The following is a 19,530-nucleotide window of genomic DNA, read 5'->3' as shown; positions in this document are numbered from 1 at the left end:
GCCAGACAACTTTCACGGAACACTAGCGTAAAGCTCACCGGCCTTAGTGTGGGACCCGGCAAGAGAAGTATAGATCCCAACCCCGTGTAACAACTCGCTTATCCACTACGTTAAGCACTACAGGGAATACGGATTGAATGCTGGGGTGGTGGTATTACAGATCTGCACCTCCGTAACTTTAATGACAACAACGCACCGAGAACGAGACGTATAAATAACTAAATTCCGTAGTGATACAATGGAGGGAAGATTGCTTTCCTTTACGGATCCTGCGCTGCCACCATGGTTCATCTTATACCTGCTCTCACCACTGCCTTTTTGGCTTCCAATGTATTCGCACACGGCGATATCCATAAGGAAATTTTGAGAAGACATGCTCATCTCAACCATCCGGAGCGTCGAAGCATCCTAGATTGCAAGCGTAGTCTTGTAGATTCTGGGTGGGTCAGAGAGCAGCACCAAAGGCGCGAGGACAGGCTTCATGAACTGCGAGTCGAAGCCGGCTTTGCACAAGCACACGAGTTGGTTCGTCGCGACCCTGTAGAAGTGGAATTGAGCTACGGTAAAAAGGGCGCATGCACGCTTGATATCGAGCAAACTGACGGCCCTTTCTGTGAGTTCCTCAATCCAGGAGACGAAAAGTGTGTCTGCTAACGCATCTTGAGATATTTCCGGCGAACTCGTTCGGCAGAATATCTTGTCTGGTCAGGGAGGCCCTAAAGCACATGTCGACATTAATTTGATCGACGTACGGGATTGCAGTCCTATCAAAGGTGCTTATATAGAGCTTTGGGGAACTAACGCGACTGGTGTCTACTCCGGCGTGCACTCCGCTGTCAACGGCAACGGCTCGTCGGACCTTTCTTCAAATGCCCTGCGTGGTGTACAATTGACGAATGTTGATGGCACCGCTTCCTTCATCACACTCATTCCAGGATACTATGGTGGCCGTACAAATCATCTGCACAGTAAGACCCCCATTTACACCTCCATATTCCAACGCTAATGATCTTAGCTGTCGTTCACCATCACGCCAAACTCCTTCCTAACAACACTATCGAAGGCGGTACCATCACCCACGTTGGTCAATTTTACTTTGAACAGGAATTCATCAACGATCTCAACAAGATATATCCCTACACCTTGAACAGGCAATACCAAATTGGAAATGACATGGATGCACTCTTTATCTACTACGCTAATCACACTGAGAACCCATTCATGAAGGTCTCGAAGATTGGCAAAACTTACGAGGACGGGTTGTATGCAACGATTGACGTGGGCATTGATCCTCATGCAATTCAGAATTGGACGTCTCCTGTCGGGAAGTGGACTGCTGAAGGTACTGTGGAGGACCCAGATAGTAAATACGCGGGTTGGCCAGGCACACCTCAAGCCGCCGCGCCTTCACCATCCCCATCACCGTCCTCAGATGCGTAGAAGGGTGGTTCTGAGACTTAGAATTTGTAACAAGGCAAACTGCTCAAACACAACATGACGCAGGCAATAGTTCACTTCTTCCGCTCACTTCTCTTCGAGAGACTGAACTTTAGATACCGCACATAGCTAGCTAATAGGACAAAATAACTCATGGCTTGCGCGGATGATCCGCCATGTCGGGTTCAAGATTCCGAGCTCGTATGCCCGTGCCTTGAAAGTATGTAAGATGACAACACGACGTGGCTGAGAATGCAGAGACACGGTGAGCAAAGTGCCGAACCCAGAGGCGACTACTTACGTACTACCTGTAAGTATGCCAAGACCTCCCCACATTGACCCTCCGCCTGCACCGATCCGTGCGGCGGGGACTGTTCCCTTTTCCCACATCATGGTGATTTCAATAAATGCATCGAGTAACGGTTGAGACGAATTTGTATGTTCTGGCTATACGCGATACGTGAGATGCGTCTCAAAGCCCATTGGTACGTATTTGCTGTTCTAGATGCTACTGATTTTGTAATACAAGTCGCTCTTCGCTACTCCTAGAGTAAATCATGAGTTTACCGGATGGTGTTATAGCTCTAGGATGTGAATGCGGGATATAATAGCAGTGGATTCATGACCCTGCTTTTGATCAATAAGCACCTGGTATCTTCCCCCCTTTCCATGACGTTTCCACATATGACCCTCTTTGCTCAACGTGGGTCTACACCAACAGAATCGCGACCCTGCACCACCAAATCGACTGGCGATTACAGCTCGAGCGTTGTCATATGCACATATTGTATACGCATTATCTTGGTAAAGTGCCTCAATATGAGCAGTTAAGGCGGGTCTATTCGTGTCACTCTCATTACAAAGATCTTTAGTCCCAAATGGGGTCTACTGAGCATGCCTTAAACGACAGATGCATTTGAGATGATTACACTCACAAGTCTAATGCGTCTACCTCTTGCGTCACTGTTCTTTCTAGCGATAATTGATTCAAATGAGAGCCTATTGCACATATGACACAATCTACAGCTATATATTGTTAATGGTATTCTTATACGAAGTTCCACTCTGTATTTCCGCTGCGTTAACACTCCCGTTCAACTTCTCAATCACACTTGCTATCTGGAATGACGAAAGTAATCCGCTTAGCCTGCAATGTCCTGCCAGTCTTCGCCCTCATAGGGAAAATCAGCGCGAAGCATGATGAATCAGGTCTATTTGAACCATTTCCCGACTGGCGCATCGAGTATAGATCGTTGTTACATCCCCCTCTGGGCGAAACCCCCGCTATCTGGCTGGCAGCACAAAGTCTCTTGGTCGAGTTGATGGGTGCATTCGAAACCAAAGACTATGGACTTTGGCCTGATATGACTCCCGTCGGCAAGTTGCCAGGAGAAGGCGCCGGCGGGTACCTGGCTGCCCTCTTGCTCCCTGAGGATGACGTCAGATTTTTCTACAGCCACCGACAAAACAGCTCCTTAAGCTACCCAGCTCGTGTCTGTGTAGATATCCTGGAGACCTCGATGGAGATGAAAAAGGTTCCTCAGACGAGTGATGCGCTCGCCTTCGGCTCAAGCTACATCTTCGGAAATGGTTTCGTTACCGGATTTTCAAAATCCGTCTGCAAGGTTTTGAATCCTGATATGGTTAAGACCATGAAGAAGAAGGCTAAGAAGAAGTCGAAGAAGAAGACTAAGATCGATCATCAAAATCTCAATGCTGCACTCAATGCTGGATTCAATAAGCTCACCAACGCGCTTTTTCTTGGCTTGGGTACTGATGTAACTGACACAGCCCTATTCGTATCTCAATTGGAAACACGCCTCCGATACATCGACCGCTCCCAAAACCTGGAAAGAACTTATGGGCGTCTCTTGAGCGACTTTACGTCTCAACAAACGCAGTTTACCTCGATTGCAGCTCACCAGCCTAACGCGTCGAAATCACTGAGGGAATTCAACAAGCTGAGCTGCAATGCTTTGTCACGACTGCCGCACAGAGACATAAAAATCAACCTCGCACAATGGCACGAGACCGAGAATGCGACCGCTATGGTCGGAATGTTTGCCGAGATGTCGATTAAGACCCTGGAGCTTGCAACGCCTATCGGTGGTAGTATTCAAGTAGCTGCACAAAGCGCGATAATGACCATGACAAATGTGCTTCAAAAGTTTGGAACGGTACCATACAGTTTCCTGGATGGGAGATCCTTTGAGAACTCAGAGCCAAGGGTTCAGTTGATGAAGAGGAAGAAGGATGTACCTGTGACCATATACGAGTCGACAAGTTTACTGCCTCCTGTGTCCTCTACCAGCTCTTATTCTGAGCCTCAGATAGCATCACACCCAAGTACCAAGATCGAAAACACCACATTGGAAACCGCCATTGCCAATTCCTCAGCCTCTCAACCATCTCGCACAGCCACCACAACCCCTCAAGACGAGAAACTGAAACCTACAACCACTGTTCCCACCACCTTCGCGAAGCGACCACCCTTCTTCTTCAATTTCTGGCAGTCCCACCCTATCCTCGACAAAGACTTTACCCCCACCATTATCGCTACGCGGTCTCCACCCGGCGAAGTCATGCCCACACCCTTCGATGCCGCACGGGTTGTCCCAGGCATGCGGCGTCCCGGTGTCATCACCGATAAAAGCATACCAATCCTAACCGCAGTGCCTACCATCTTGAGAAGCACGCCGACGATGGAAATCGTGGCGAAGATTGAGACGGCGACGGTGACGACGACGCGTCCTCGCCTTATCCGCGACATGCTTCGTACGTGACACCCGAACTTTCAGCATATGCGTTTGTATGGTACGGTGAGGCAGTGGGTTGGTGGGATGTGGGTGGTGGTGCTTGCTTTCTTGTATTTCTTTTTCATTATGGAGGAAAGAATGGGTGAGAATGGACTTGCTGGAGCTGTCTTTGTTTAATGGGGGCTGCTGGTTTTGATTTAGAGATAGAAGACTTGAATGTCTCTTTCTAGATTGCCTAATTGTATGAGATTCGATTGCTTGTTTGTTCATGCGCTCTTGATGCATATGAGGTATGTTCTACCGGGGGTTAAATGCCGATGGAGGATCGAGCAGATATTCTTCTATGGGGCTATCTCAGGGGTCCACGGCCCAATGGTATATCGATTGTATATCTGGAAACATCTGGGGAACCACGAAGTATCACACGTATGATCCATATTTTTTATCTACACCTGTTAAGATCGCGCCAGATAGTACAGCTGCTACCCAGCGCTGCTCATTTCCATGAAAGCACTATACACGCTCATTGACACTGCACAGCATCGGATGCTTAGCGACAGGTACCGTGAATGAAACTCTTTTATTGCCGAGAGCCATTTATCGTACCGAAAAGATCCTCTCAAACACTCAGAACAACTACTCGATACAAAATCCCACGAAAAACTTCCTAACCCTCCACTCAAAAATTATACAAGCACAAACCCCCACTTACTCCTTTACCCGTGCATTCCAACCCCTCACAACTTCGCCTCCACCGCCACCGCACTCTCCTTCGCCCTTGCCCCTGTAAAATCAACCCCAGCAGTCGGCTGCACCGTCCCACTCTTATTCAAAATCCTCAACTTCCGCAACCGCGAGATCGGCTCATCATCATCCTGCTCACGGATATAAAACGCCCAATCAGCCGTCGGATCAATCTCCGTCTGCGAATACCCATTGCCCAGCCAATTAAACCTATTGCCCGTGTACTTGACGTCCCAGTCGTCCATGCGCAGCTCCATTAGCGCCTCGATGTAGTGGAGTGTTGAGCCAGGCCAGAGCGCGGTTACGGGGCCATCGGGGCCGAGGGATTTGTACCATGAGCGGCAGGGATCGTTCCATACTGTCTTCTTCATGAATTCGTCTTTGAAGGCGATGAAATCGTCGATTGCTTCTGCTTTTGGTGCGAATGACGATATGTTGTGGGTTTGGAAGCGGTCGATGAGCTTGCACATGTAGTCGGCTTGGGCTTCGATGGCACTCAAGACGGGTCCGTTGCCAATGGGGCAGTTGGGGCCGAGGAAGACGAGGTAGTTGGGGAAGTCGGCGGCGGCGAGGCCGAAGTAGGAGCGTGGTTCTTTGGTCCAGGCGTCTTGGAGATTGGTTCCTGAGGGGTTTATGATGGGGAAGCGTGGTTTGAAGGATGTGTTGAAGCCGGTAGCGCAGATGAGGACGTCGACGGGGTACTCGTTGCCGTCGTCGCAGAGACAGCCACGCTCAGTTATTGAGTTGATCTCGCCGTATACGGTTTGTACATTTGGCTTGGCCAGGGCTTCGAGGTAGCCAATACCAGGTGTTAATCGTCTGCAGCCGGCTTGCCAATCTGGAATGAGGCGCTTCCTAAGGTATTCATCTTTTAGCTTTTCCGACATTTGCTCCCGGAAATAAGCTTCGGTTTCATTGTGTATGTTTGTGTTTTTGAGGAAGACGCCAAATTGGCCATTGAGGCCTCGCTCAATATCTTTGCGGTAATCGCGCAAGACCCCGGGTTGTGTAGCAAATGCTAGCTTTTCACTTTCAGAGAAGACATGTTGCTCAAGACCCTGAACAGGAGAAACCCAAGCCGGCTCTCGAATGAATGTTATCACTTTCTTTACATATGGTTGGATTGTTGGAAGAACTTGGATGCCGGAAGAGCTTTGGTGGGGTTAGCGTATGCTAGTTATTGGAAAGTACAGAAGACTCACCCATTTCCAATAAGACCAACGTTCTTGCCTCTCAGGTCAATACTCTCATCCCAATTTGCAGTGTGAAGTAGTGTGCCTTTGTATTTTTCCAGACCTGGTATAGCGGGCCATTGCCAGTTGTTCAGAATGCCTCCAGCATTCACTAAGATATCACAATGGTCATCCACTATTCTGTCAGTCTCGAGGTCTTTGATTTGCACATTGTAGCCTCCTTTTTGCTGGTTCCATTGTGCACCAATGACCTGGTGTTGGGTCTTGACATATTTATGGAGTCCGAACTTTGATGCAAAGTCGTTGAAGTATGTGTATATCTCTTTGGAACTGGCGTAGACAGCCGACCAGTCAAGCTTCGGAAAGAAAGACCACGTATAGTTGTGAGAAGGCACATCGCATGCACATCTGCGAGTGAAAATTAGTAATCGCCTTGATTTTCCATAGATAAGTTAGAAGGGCGAGTTGTGGGGCCAGAGTAGCATTGTCCCCGCACCCCAAGATCTTAGCCGGTACTTACCCCGGATATCGGTTTTCATACCAAGTGCCCGACACTTCAGGATTTTTCTCGTAGACCTGAAGACTGTAGTTGGAAAAATGTCTTTGCAGCTTGTATGCCATCAGGAGACCTGAAGCACCAGCACCGATACATATGACCCGGACATGGCGTTGCGCGTGAATTGGTCCTTGTAATCGATGTCGAGCATCCGATTCTGGACTGGCTGATGATGGGATGATAAATCCGTCTGCCATTGTGTCAAGATGTTATGTGACTCGACAAAGGAGCTTTGAGGGAAGACAAGATGATCAACGGCTTTGACCAGAGATATACAGGTTCTTAAATTCTATTGTTGTGACAGGACTACAACGCCCTGCTCTCAAAGAGTCAGACATGCGATCGATCGCTCCACAATCCGAGTCAGGCTAGTCATGCGTCAAAATCTGGGGTTCGGCTAAGTGCGTTCAAATTCATACCGGGGAATCATTTAGTGTGGATGACTCGTAATAAGGAGAAAAGATGCAAGTGACGCCCTGTAGCATGACGTGGCAAACGATTTCCGTAGCTAGGTAATCATTGCATGACACGGCAACTCGAAAACTGACCCTTGAAAGTTGGACCGGATATCAGTGGGCGATTCATGCGAGCCCTGGATAGTCAGCACGATAGATTTGTTGGAGTGTAGTGGCAGATGTAAATCTCCAAGTGAGATGGAGCTAGCAGTTACAGTTGGGGTGGAGAAAACAAGTCTGCCGAGATGACCCCGACTTTGGTGAATGTTGTTGGCAAACACTTTTCGTACATATGCAGAAGATATAATAATGTATTGAATGGTCGGCCAACGACTGAATGAATGCACTTGCTCCGGTCTTTATGAGACTGTGTATCCACCGTCTGCAACCAAATTGGCCCCAATCATGTAACTAGCCGCATCGGAATGCAGAAACGCAATGCAATCGCCAATCTCTTCCATCTCTGAATAGCGGTGAATTGGGACCTTCAACCTCTCTTGCTCTATCATGTCGCCTTTACTCATGGTTTCACGGACCAGCGGTGTCAATACGTAGCCAGGGGATATGGCATTGATTCTGATGCCTTTGTGGGCGAAGGCGAGCGCATCAGCTTTGGTAAGGCCGACAACTGCATGTTTGCTTGTAGCGTATGCTGTAGCCGGGACATTAAGCGGCGGTGCTACCACACCATACATGGACGCTACGTTAACGATGGACCCCCGATAGGAGCGATAAGAGTCCAATAATTTGTCTTGCTTCAACATCTGCCGGATCTGGGCGCGCTGACATTGCCAGACAGCAATTGTATTGACAGACACAATCTTCTCAAAGTCGTCCCTTGGTATCTGATCCGACGTCTTGATCATGCCACTGATGCCCGCATTATTGATCGCGTAGTCCAATCTACCGAATTCTTTGACGGTCTTTTCTATGCTATCATCAACAGCCTTTTCATCGGTGACGTCTAACTCGAACTCTTTGACCAAGACATCAGGCGATATTTTGTTCAGTTCGCTGACTGTCTTTGATACGGGGTTGCGATCGACGAGGGCGAATGAGCGCACTCCCTGCCTTGCAAGAGCATATGCAGTGTGCTGTCCGATGCCTTGATAGTGTTAGCCACAAGAACTACGAGGTCCGACGCATCAGTCTGTTGGACATACCAGAGCCAGCACCAGTAATGTATGCGACTCCCTTCAAGACGAATGACATGGCAACAGGATTAGTGTAAAGTTGCAAATTACGCGCTTTTGTACAGGTATCGAATTCCAGTACTATGTGTACAAGCAATCATTTCACCAGCTGTCTTCACTACATCCCCGCTACTTGATTAGGACTAGCATCGTACAAGCTGCAACTCGGGAAGTTCATATGTCCGCATCTCTAGAGGGTAAGGCGCGATGCCGGGTGATGCCGCTCTCGCGGGGTAGATGGGCATTGGGGAAGGCCGGATGATCTTTTCCCGATGATCGTGGGCCTGAATCAACCTAGTCCGCTGCACGTATGCTGTTTATTTCATTGTAGATGGAGTAAGACGATTACCAATGCCACGTAGGTTTGAAAGCGGCGATCTATCAGGATAAATTGAAGTTGGCCATGTCTACCACGCAGTGGTGTGACGCAGCAGTTTCGCGTACATAGTAATTCCAGTACTGTGCGAAGATTTTTGGTCAAGCCTTGTTTTAGTGTTCCATTAGAATCCCCCGTCTGAAACTGCTTTGGAAGATCACAAAAAGGGGTTGTTGGTTGCTGGTATGGCCATAGGTGATGCACGTGACTTCGTGTCGCTAGCGCGGCTATGCAAAACATCCACCGCCACACTCCCCATACCCTTGCCCACATCCCCCTCATCAACGCGATGCGCACCCCACAATGACACCAACCCCGCACAGGATCGCGCAAACCTCGACCGAAGTCAAGCGGCAGCACAAAAAAAATGGCCCGGTTCTCAGTGAGCGGCAAAGGAAGCAGCTGGAGCGCGAGTTGGAGTTGAACAAGCGGGCCACGTATGCGCGAGAGGCCGAAGAGCGCCGTAAAGCCGCGAAAAAGAAGCGCACAGAGAAAGAAGCAAAGGAAGCCGCAGCCCGAAAGCAGCTGGGGGTTGGATTGGCGACGCAGCTGATTGGATATAGCCACACCCAGGCGCAGCTGAAAAATGGGATGGAATCTTTTCTTGGGTTGAATAAGAAAAGGAACGATGACGAAAAACGCAAAAAGGAGTTGGAACTCACAAGAAAGTTAGAGGAGGCGGTTGTCAATCTGGAAAAGGAGCCATGGTATAATGACGAGGAAGACAAGGATAAGGACCTTGACCTGCCTCAGTCGAATGCTTCATTGGGCGAACAATGGGCGGACGACGACTTGGACGACGACTCTCTTTTGGAAGCACACAACCTAGTTATGTCAGATTCAGCTGAGGAAATCCCTGCGAATGCACCGCCACCATTACCACCACCACCTGCCGCTCAAATCACACCAGGTCCGCTACTCGCCCCGATTACGCCAAAGCCTGGTCCTGTCAACGAGGACCTCGATTTCACCCGCACCCATGGACCCATAAATAAAACAGTAGAGGCTACTCTGGATAAACTGGCTGGGTCTACGATAGAATTTCTCTCCCAGGATGTCTCGTTAAAGATGCACGAATGGGACCCGGCTCTAGGGCTATTGCATAAACTGAATCCTGTGGGACTACCACCGCATCGTCTACGTCTCAGAGTCGGCTGCGTTGTTACTGTACTAAGAGACTTACATACGAGCAGTCAGTTATCGAAGAGTCAACATCTTCGTATTCTGCGATCTGAGAATGACCGGCTGGAATGTTTGGTCTTGGATGGACGGCTAAAAGGCACCAAAACATTCCTTACTCGGGTTTCCTTCTGCGCAAAATACAGGAACTTGGACCAATATCCATTTCAACGCACACAGTTTCCCATCTGCGTCGCCATCAATTACACGTCATCTCAACCGCCACGGGACACACCGCAAGCTGGGTTCAAGCTACCTTCTATTCCAGGTCGGATATCGCCTCCTATTTTATCCCGAAAGACGACATCACCAGGGCTACGAGCAAAGCCTCAAGTAAATTCGAATCCAGACTTCAAGCTTCCCGGTCTTCCAGCGTCGAAATCAACCTTGTCGAACATTTCGAACACAACAACTGCTGCAGATACATCCTTAAAGTCACCTGCATCGCCAGCGCCAGCCGATTGCTGGGACGACTTTTTTGAAAGTAGTACGCAAATTTCGCGTGAAATTGCCTCTGAAACAGAACCCAAGGCCATCGGAACCAGCACGACCTCTATTGCCACTTCACTTCCCATCGTTGAGGACCTCCCCCCAATTTCCACCCAAGACCTGAACTTCTCCCTCGACGATCTGGATGATGAGCCTGTTCATAGTGTCTCTAATCAATCGAAAATCCAAACCACTCCTATGGCGTCGAAAATCATACCGACAGCACTTTCAGAGAGAGCGTCTTCTGCACAAACCCACAAGACAACTCAAGTTGCACCTGTGGCACCACGAGTGGAGCCATTGGCTATGCCATTGAAGTGCGACCCTATCATAACATCTACATATACGCCAGCACGCTCGTCTGCAGTCACCAACAATAGCAGACCCTCAATGTCTAATAAGAAAATAGCTGGAAAATGTTTGAACCCAGGGCCTTTTGCAACAGGTCTTGATGCTGAACTTGCAAAGCTCAGAGCCTCACAGCTGCCGAAGTCAATGTCCGTAGCTAATACAAAACGGAGAGCCACTACAGCGCCATCCAGGACGCATGCACCACCGGCGAAAAAGCAATGCGCGGTCGAATCGCATCCTACCTTAACCTCGAAGCCGGCTGCCACGACAGCGGCGAACACCTCATTTGACGACTTTATCATGTCGACTCAAGAAGTAGCATCCTTTTTTGACGATGACGACACCTTAAGCTTTGGGTCACCGCCCATTGCAGTATGAATAACGAAACCGGGGCATGTGTGGATGATGCCAACATGAACCGCCATTTTAGGCTTTGGATATGATACCCTTTTCCTATCTTTCAACAACTAGAAGAAACAATAGTATTGTATTGCTCTTATACACCTTACTCCCTTCTTGATACTCACACAGGATGTGGGTGATGAAACTTGCTAATGTGTTCGTACCTATACAAAAGGAAGAGACACCTACTACATTATCCCCTCAAACTCCTCCGGCTCCAATCCCCACTTCTTGCACAACTCCCTATACCTTTCCGTATACCCCTTCGCCTTATCCCTAAACCCCTGCGCCGTCTTCATCTGATCCCTTCCAACCTGATGTCTATGCGCCGAATCCGGCCCATCCGCAACCCTCACAAATCGCGCATACGTCCAAATCTCAGGCAAAGGCGTATGCTGCGTGAGTCCCTGCCCACCATACATTTGCATCGCCTCATCGATAACTTTAAGCAGCGCATTCGGAACCATAATCTTACTCTGCGCAATCGCATACTTGCCCGCCTTGTTGCCCTGTAGATCCATGGTATCCGCTGCGTTGAGAACGACGAGTCGCATCGCATCAATCGTCATGCGCATATCCGCTATCCGCTCGATGTTGCTGTCGAACTCGCCGATGAACTTGCCCCGTGGCTTCTTGCGCGGCTCCATGCATCGTACGAGCGCGAGTTCGAAGGCGCGTTCGGCTTGGCCTATGAGCCGCATGCAGTGGTGTATACGACCGGGTCCCAGTCGCCCTTGAGCGATTTCGAAGGCGCGACCTGGACCTAGGATGATGTTTTCTAGCGGCACCCGCACGTTCTCGTATACGAATTCGCCGTGGCCCTCGGGCGCCCAGTCGTAGCCCATTATGGTTAGGTTTCTGACTTGCCGGAGCCCGGGGGAGTTGGCGGGCACAACGAGCGTCGTGTGTCTGTTCCAGGGATTGGGGTTGGAGGGGTCGGAGCACCCCATTAGGATGAAGAGTTGCATTTCTGGGTTGTATTGGCAGTTGCCGTAGAGCTTGCGGCCGTTGATGATGACTTCTTTGTCTGTGATTTCCATTTTTATGGCGATTTGCGTGGCGTCCGAGGAGGCGACGTCGGGTTCCGTCATGCTATAGGCCGAGGATATATCGCCGTTCATGAGGGGGTGTAGCCATTTTTCTTTTTGGGATGGGGTGCAGTATTTTGCGAGGAGTTCGATGTTGCCGGTCTCCGGGGCGTGGCAGTTCATAGTCTATTTAGGAAGTCAGATGTGTGCTTTATTGTCCGGTATGTGTGATTTTGGGAAGGTTGGGTTTACCTGCGCTGCCCAGTACACTCTTCCCATTATCTCTGCGCAACATGAATACTCCAGATTCGTTAATCCAGGACTCTCAACAAAGTGGTTTGGCAGGAACAGATTCCATAGTCCCTGCGCCTTTGCTTTTTTCCGCAGCTCGTGGATGATGGCTGGAGTCTCCCATCTCGTCTTGCTTGCGCTGAGTTGAGCTTTGTATATGCGCTCTGCTGGTATACACTCAGTCTCAACCCATTCATATACTTGGTGTATCTTTGAGATTGCAATCGGACGCAACTTTGCTTTGACCCATGGTGGTATGCGCGAGAAGGCTGCATGGCTGTTGATGTCTGTGTCCATTTTTGAGGATGATGGGGCTGATATGAGTGCGATCTATGATGCAAGCATATGTCGCGGGAAGAGTAAAAAGACGCGACTTGAACGTGTGAATCGAAAGTCATGACTCGCCGCTGCATGCTGCATGCATACAAAACGACGCGTTAGTGGCGCGCTCGGTCGAAGCCGAGGCTACTTTGGAGTTCTGGGGACTGACGGGATTCTTCGGAATTGTTTAGGCGTGAAGGTGGAGAGCGGAGGTGGAGTACCGCCCCCGCACAATGCAGTGTGGAGAGACTACGCTACTAGTACTACGCTTCCTTACTCATGACACTAACAACATCCGTGATGCTGGATATGCGCATTACACCATGAACGGAGATAGAACTCTCCAAGTGCGATACTTGGCGATTTAAGTTCATCACTGTGGAAATTGCAGTTCATCACATATGGAGAAGTCACCGCTGATGTGGCGCTGTTTCCCAAATATTGGTTAGCGTGGATAGACATACCTTCAGAGGCCAGATCTTTGCGGACTCAAACAATCAATCTTACATCTCAACAATAACAAAAGAATCATCTCAATTCAAAGAACGATCTCAATTCATGAGCAATGGCTAACGAGGGTTTTGCAAAGCCATGGCTAGAGGTTTGTACGAACCTCGTAACGGGTCCTTCAATCCATATTGACCGATGTTCAGTTCGAAGAGGAATTCGGAGAGCGTATAATCCTGGAGCCGCCTCTCTCAAATTTGTTCCAACAATATACACGTATCGGGGAACTTATGGCAGCCAAGCACGTATTTCCTGTGCCAGATCCTTCTGTTAAAACAGAAGATATTACGACGGAAAAAGGGTTCAAGCTGCGCATATACACACCTGAATCATACAAAGGTGACAGGCCAGTTTGTATGTATTATCATGGTGGAGGCTGGGCCATGGGCAACGTAGACGGTGACGATCCTTTTAGCAGAGCCGTTTCAAAAGCGGGTGATATGGTGGTTGTTTCCGTTGAATATGGACTTGCGCCCCAGAATGCACATCCGGGATTGATGAACGAGTGCTACGAGGCTCTGCAATGGGCTTTGAGGAATTCAAAGCGGTTGAACACCGCTGACGGAAAGTTCCTCACGGCGGGCACTTCAGCAGGTGGACAGCTCGCGTTGGCAACTGCACTGAGGGCTATAGATGACGGACTAGCAGAGCAGCTCGTGGGTGTTATTGGCCTTATGCCGGCAACAGTCCATCCAGATGGGGTACCGAAGGACTTGAAGGCCAAGTATACGGCTATGGAGGAACATGACCGGCATACTCTCAACACTGCAGGAACAATGCGGGCGTTCTGGGGTAACATGAAACCCCCATTTCCAATTAATAGAAGTGCTAACATCACGTAGACGCTTTTGGCCCACCGCCAACCGATCCCTATGGTTCCCCTCTCTTGCATTCTAGGATCAAGGATTTGAAGAAGGTGTACCTTGCCGTTGCAGGACACGATACGCTGAGAGACGATGGTTTGCTTATGAAAGAAAAGCTTGATAAAGCAGGGTATGTACAGCATATACCTTTTTGACCAATGTACTAATGATCATCTAGTGTACTCAATCGACTCGACATGTATGAAGGCTACCCGCATTTCTTTATGGCTTGGCAATCTTCAAAGCTTGATAAGCCGAGGAAGGAATTCTTTGAAAAAATGATAGAAGGAGTGAGATTTGTCCTAGCATAAGGAGCTATCTTTGTGTTCCATCTGCAAACACTTAGAAACGTACGCATACTATAGTGTTCTTTGAGGTAAAGATGAAGGACTCATACGTTGTACCTAGCCAATTGGTCGTCTAGCAACTCCCACACTGCTGGGCAAAAAATAGCCTTTTTGATTCGGGCTAGTGCAATATGTGCTGTTCTACCGGCACCAACGATACGATATCCGGAAAAAGCATGCCGTAGTCTAGTGAGAAAATCGCCGAGTGTTTGTTATATCCGTAGACCTCTTCACCTCGCTTACTACTTGTTGACCGCACTCTCTACCCTTTAGCCTCGCTTTCTACTCAACCCCGCTTTCTTCCTGTCGGCCCCACTTCCTATTCCTCCTAAGGGGACACTGCCTAATGCATCTGGCTAATCCCTGCCAATTTACGAGGTTCTTTGGAAGACTGACTTTATTAGGATGCCTCGTCATATCACTTGCAGGGTTCTCACACTATGTTCGCCAATGGTGCGGAATACCGGCAACAGATGGAATTTGTCTAGGTACAAATATAGCTTGAGAACGAGCCACCGTGCTACTCAAATATATATGGACTTGACCACTAAAGTATCACGTAATAAACTGCAATCATGAAAGCCGGCCAGTGGGACCCGTAAGTTCCTCCTTCCCTCACCCATACAATCCCACAAATTTTCATACAACCATAAGCAAAGAACAAAAGGTCGTCATCAACGACATACCCAGGCCAACCCCAGAACCCTACCAATTCCTAGTCAAAATACACTCTGCATCACTATGCCACTCCGACCTTGGAACGAGGTTTCGCAAAAACTACCCTGTGACACTCGGCCACGAAGGCGTCGGCCATATTGAATCCATGGGCTCCGAAGCCTCAGGTCACGGTTTCTCTATCGGCGACGCGATCGGCTTCAACTACTTCACTGGTTGCTGTTTCACGTGTGATGGCTGCAAAGTAAGCAATTCGCAGTGTGAGACAGGGAAGCAGCAGCTGCAAGGCTTTGCGGTGGATGGGTTCTTCGCAGAGTATGCGGTTGTGGATTGGATGAATGCGATTAAGTTGCCTGCGAGCCTCGATATGAAGAGGACGGCACCATTGTTCTGTGCGGGGATCACGGCGTTTAATAGTGTGGACTCGTGCGAGTTGGAGAAGGGTATGTGGCTGGCGATTGTGGGGTGTGGTGGGTTGGGTCAGTATGCTGTGCAGTATGCTAAAGCGGTACGTTAGTTTTCTTATTTCCTTTATTGTATCTCGAGCCCTTGTTGTTAGAAGAGGCGAGATGAATCCAAGGCTGACTAAATAGGGCAGATGGGTATCAAAACTATCGCTCTCGACATAAACGACTCTCAACTTTCCATGGCAAAGAAACTCGGCGCTGATGCGACTTTCAATTCCAAAACGAATCCAAATTATATTGATGAGATCAAGAAACTCACAGATGGTAAGGGCTGTCATGCAGCTGCTGTCTACTCTGGCTCAAACATGGCGTATGCCGGCGCACCCCATCTCTTACGTACGGGAGGGTTGCTCATGGTTGTCGGGATTCCACCCAACAACCTTGATTTCATCAATGCAGTTGACTTAACGTTGGGTCGATATAAGATCAAGGCTGAGAGCATGGGTGTTTCTCAGAGGATGAAGAAGGCGGTGGATTTTACCGGGGAACATGGTATACAACCTGAAGTCGAGTATCGTAAATTGGAAGATTTGCCAAATATGGTGGAGGATATGAAAAAGGGTCTTGCCGAGAAAAGACAGGTCGTTGTGTTTTAAGTACTAGGGGAATGGGATAGTAGCGTTAGGAACCATGCGTAGTGTCGGTATTTCGGCAAGACACTGAATGATGAGTTATCTTTTCGAAACTTGTTTTTCAACTCATGAATTCTTGTAACAAGAGATGATCGATATGTGCGTCAAAGATATAAGGATCTGATTCTCAAGGTCCAATCGTGATTGTACCCCTTATTTACAACTTGGCCTTGCTCATCTTCTCCGCATCCCTCCTTGCCCACTCCTTCAAAAGCTTTCTAACAATCTTTCCTGATGGTAGTTTCGGTATCTCATCTACAAATACGATACCACCAACAAGCTGTTTGTGCTTTGCCACCTTTTCCTTCATATGCTTGTGAATGTCTTCAATAGTCGTTTTGCCCTTATACTCCTCCTTTAGTGTAACATAAGCGCGGGGCCACTCTTGACCATCGATCGTGATCCCCACAGCAGCTGCATCAGCAATGGGGTTATACTGGAGTAGCACTGCCTCGAGTTCTGCAGGCGCAACTTGCAATGCATTCACTTTGATTAGTTCCTGTAGTCATGTTAGGACTTGACTTGGGCGGGCTGTATTTTCCCTTCAGTATATAGTCACCTTCTTGCGATCCACAATCCAAAACCATCCTTTCTTCGCGACGGCAACATCACCAGTTTTCAGCCAGCCATCTGGAGACAATGCTTCTCTCGTAGCTTCGGGGTTGCGCCAGTATCTCAGAAAGACTTGTGGTCCTCGGATATAGAGATCACCGGGCTGGCCTTCGGGAACTTCATTGCCGTCATCGTCGAGGAGCTTGGCCTCGCAGTTCGGATCTAAGTTGCCCACACTTCCAGAACTATTGAACGTTAACAGCATTCGAGTTAAGCATGATTCTTGCCTTACTCATCTATTGTGCCACCAGTTACTTGCGTTCCTGCACAAGTGAGTTCAGTCATGCCCCAGCCCTGTATGATCTCACAGCCCAGCTTGTTAGTTATCTCATTCTGGAGCTCCTTCGACAACGGCGCTCCGCCAGACAAGATATCCGTGATACTACTCAGATCATAGTTCTTAGTTTCCGGTCTCTTACTCAGCATAATCAAGATAGGAGGCGCCAGTTGGAGGTGCGTTATCTTGTGATCTTGGATGATTCTTAGAAACTCGGGATATTCGAATTTCTGCATGATGTAAGACGGGACCTGAAGTTTCTGTCCCATGATAATAGTGTACATCTGACCATAGGCATGATATAATGGTAAGAAGGAGATCCATCTCTCAGCGGGTCGTTTGTCAGCGGTCCAGGGTTTGTTGGCAGATCGCATGAAAATAGTTTGCTCACCATTAGCGATCAAATTGAAATGGCTCACTTCGACACCTTTGGACAGCCCGGTAGTTCCAGATGAAAAGTTTACTGTTGCGGTAGTAGTCGTTGCTTCGTGTTCTGACAAAGCAGGAAATTCGTAGCCTTTCACCTCGGCCTGTGATGGAAGGAACTCTCTCCAGTCTCTACACCCTTCAATTGGTGCACAAGGCTTGTCGGAAAACAGAAAGACACGACCTTCTGGCAGACCAGCTTTTTTTGCGGCAACCACTGCCACTTTTATCAAGCTGGGATGCGCGAGAAGAATTTGGGCTTGGGTGTTGGTAACCTGGTGTACCATCTCTAAGATCTGTCAGCTCATCACGGCAAACACGTGATGCAAAAGACTTGCCTGAGAGGGTATAGGCTGGATTGCCACCGCTGAATATACGCTTTGATCCAACTATTCCAAGATATGCAACTGGGACGAAGATGTGATTGGGCGTGAAGATCATGACAACTTCTCCTGGTTTGCTACCAATACGATCTAAGCCCACTGCCAATCTTTTGGTCCATTGTAGCATGGACCGTGGCGTAAGGTGGCGCTCTGTATTTTTTGAATCAATCCATAGTGGCGTGTCAGAGGGAGTTTGTTCTTGAGGAAATAGATAGTGCAGCACATTGCATTTCGGGATGGTTAATGCGGGGAAAGGCGATGAATAAGGCATGTTGGCGGATGACAGCGGGATGCACGCTCAATCAGGTCGATGTAGACTATGACAGCTATTTAGAAACGGACGAACCCAGAAATTGACAAGAGAAAATGAGTTCACAAGCGGTCAACGCTATAGTCCAAAACTACGTGGTTTGTTAGCTGCAGCAACCACCTCACATGACCAGCTACGGGATACCCGGACCGCACAGACCGCACTCCTTGTTACCGAGGATAAGTACCTGGTTATCGGACTCCACTGACCGAGCTCCTCAGAGTCAGACTATCTTTGTCTAGTACTTATCAAGTATGGTATCCTGATAAACCATTCTGTCGTTTCTCTATGGTCTTTTACCAATCGGGGAAATTCATCATGTCTGATATTAAGGACTTCAACCGCATGTTCAATCTTGACGGCAAAGTCGCTTTGGTTACAGGAGGTGAAGTTAAACAAGATTCGATGGCATGAAATCTTACTCAGATTACCAGGTTCTAGAGGATTGGGTCTGCACACTGCGACTGCATTTCTCCTCGCTGGAGCAAAGAAGGTTTTCATCTCCGCGCGTAAGAACGAAGGAGAGCAGGGCATTGACCAAGCCGTTGAGAAACTCAATAAGTTGCCTGTTCCTGGAATTGCAGTTGGTATCGCCGCGAATGTCGCAGATACTGAGGACATAGAAAGATTGGTTAAAAAGGTGCAGGAGACCGACGATAAGTTGGACATCCTTGTGTGCAATGCGGGAGCCACTTGGGGCGGCCCTTTTGATCCCACGCCAGATTGGGCGAGCCAGAAAGTTTTGGACCTGAATGTCCGTGGTGTCTTCAATCTTTGCAGATTGTATGTACGAAATAAAATATTCAGAAGCGCGTCCACTAAGAGCATCAGGTTCGCGCCTTTATTGGAGCGCGCTGGCACTCGCGTCTCCCCCTCTCGCATCATTATCGTATCCTCAACGGCTGGAACGACAGTGTCTCATGTAGGAGAGCATGGGACTATCATGTATAGTGTTTCCAAAGCAGCTGTGAATCATTTGTCGCGACAGCTCGCAATCGAGCTTGGGCCGAGGAACATCACGACAAATACCGTCGCGCCTGGCTTCTTTCCTTCAAAGCTCGCTAATGGCTTGATTGAAATACTAGGCGGACAGAAAGAGCTGGAAGAAATGAATCCTAGGAAACGATTAGGAGAAGCCTCAGACATTGCTGGGGTGATGGTATTCTTGTGCAGTCCTGCGGCAGCGTATATCAATGGAGAGGATATAGCTGTAGATGGTGGAGTGAGACTGACAAGTGGACGGTATTCAAAGATCTAAAC

General features: G+C 48.7%; 9 protein-coding genes across 9 annotated transcripts; 5 read left to right on the top strand and 4 right to left on the bottom strand.

Moving 5' to 3' along the window:
* Window positions 1-282: 282 nt before the first annotated feature.
* On the top strand, window positions 283-1,440 carry COCCADRAFT_24694 (uncharacterized protein; the record flags this gene model as incomplete). The annotated part of the gene is made up of 3 exons (XM_007712121.1): window positions 283-613; window positions 666-968; window positions 1,016-1,440. The coding sequence occupies 3 exons, from the start codon at window positions 283-285 to the stop codon at window positions 1,438-1,440; spliced, it is 1,059 nt and encodes a 352-aa protein (XP_007710311.1).
* A 1,121-nt stretch (window positions 1,441-2,561) lies between these two features.
* COCCADRAFT_24693 (uncharacterized protein) lies at window positions 2,562-4,440 on the top strand (the record flags this gene model as incomplete). Its single annotated transcript, XM_007712120.1, has 2 exons — window positions 2,562-4,212; window positions 4,424-4,440. The coding sequence occupies 2 exons, from the start codon at window positions 2,562-2,564 to the stop codon at window positions 4,438-4,440; spliced, it is 1,668 nt and encodes a 555-aa protein (XP_007710310.1).
* A 490-nt stretch (window positions 4,441-4,930) lies between these two features.
* On the bottom strand, window positions 4,931-6,883 carry COCCADRAFT_90952 (uncharacterized protein; the record flags this gene model as incomplete). The annotated part of the gene is made up of 3 exons (XM_007712159.1): window positions 4,931-6,089; window positions 6,140-6,538; window positions 6,651-6,883. 3 exons carry the CDS (start codon window positions 6,881-6,883, stop codon window positions 4,931-4,933), a joined length of 1,791 nt encoding a protein of 596 aa, XP_007710349.1.
* Window positions 6,884-7,500: 617 nt separating this feature from the next.
* Window positions 7,501-8,353, bottom strand: COCCADRAFT_24691 (uncharacterized protein; the record flags this gene model as incomplete). Its single annotated transcript, XM_007712119.1, has 2 exons — window positions 7,501-8,246; window positions 8,305-8,353. 2 exons carry the CDS (start codon window positions 8,351-8,353, stop codon window positions 7,501-7,503), a joined length of 795 nt encoding a protein of 264 aa, XP_007710309.1.
* A 2,966-nt stretch (window positions 8,354-11,319) lies between these two features.
* On the bottom strand, window positions 11,320-12,747 carry COCCADRAFT_90968 (uncharacterized protein; the record flags this gene model as incomplete). Its single annotated transcript, XM_007712158.1, has 2 exons — window positions 11,320-12,345; window positions 12,412-12,747. The coding sequence occupies 2 exons, from the start codon at window positions 12,745-12,747 to the stop codon at window positions 11,320-11,322; spliced, it is 1,362 nt and encodes a 453-aa protein (XP_007710348.1).
* Window positions 12,748-13,336: 589 nt separating this feature from the next.
* On the top strand, window positions 13,337-14,452 carry COCCADRAFT_3427 (uncharacterized protein; the record flags this gene model as incomplete). Its single annotated transcript, XM_007712108.1, has 4 exons — window positions 13,337-13,372; window positions 13,425-14,070; window positions 14,121-14,271; window positions 14,320-14,452. 4 exons carry the CDS (start codon window positions 13,337-13,339, stop codon window positions 14,450-14,452), a joined length of 966 nt encoding a protein of 321 aa, XP_007710298.1.
* A 611-nt stretch (window positions 14,453-15,063) lies between these two features.
* Window positions 15,064-16,226, top strand: COCCADRAFT_91036 (uncharacterized protein; the record flags this gene model as incomplete). The annotated part of the gene is made up of 3 exons (XM_007712157.1): window positions 15,064-15,086; window positions 15,143-15,671; window positions 15,762-16,226. 3 exons carry the CDS (start codon window positions 15,064-15,066, stop codon window positions 16,224-16,226), a joined length of 1,017 nt encoding a protein of 338 aa, XP_007710347.1.
* Window positions 16,227-16,419: 193 nt separating this feature from the next.
* On the bottom strand, window positions 16,420-18,231 carry COCCADRAFT_35131 (uncharacterized protein; the record flags this gene model as incomplete). Its single annotated transcript, XM_007712134.1, has 4 exons — window positions 16,420-16,761; window positions 16,822-17,059; window positions 17,107-17,866; window positions 17,916-18,231. 4 exons carry the CDS (start codon window positions 18,229-18,231, stop codon window positions 16,420-16,422), a joined length of 1,656 nt encoding a protein of 551 aa, XP_007710324.1.
* A 357-nt stretch (window positions 18,232-18,588) lies between these two features.
* Window positions 18,589-19,528, top strand: COCCADRAFT_90926 (uncharacterized protein; the record flags this gene model as incomplete). The annotated part of the gene is made up of 3 exons (XM_007712156.1): window positions 18,589-18,655; window positions 18,705-19,053; window positions 19,102-19,528. 3 exons carry the CDS (start codon window positions 18,589-18,591, stop codon window positions 19,526-19,528), a joined length of 843 nt encoding a protein of 280 aa, XP_007710346.1.
* Between the last annotated feature and the right edge of the window lie 2 nt (window positions 19,529-19,530).

The sequence above is a fragment of the Bipolaris zeicola genome (assembly GCF_000523435.1).
Source record: "Bipolaris zeicola 26-R-13 unplaced genomic scaffold scaffold_39, whole genome shotgun sequence".
NCBI classification, from domain to species: Eukaryota; Fungi; Ascomycota; class Dothideomycetes; order Pleosporales; family Pleosporaceae; genus Bipolaris; species Bipolaris zeicola.
This window is presented reverse-complemented; position numbering and strand designations above follow the sequence as displayed.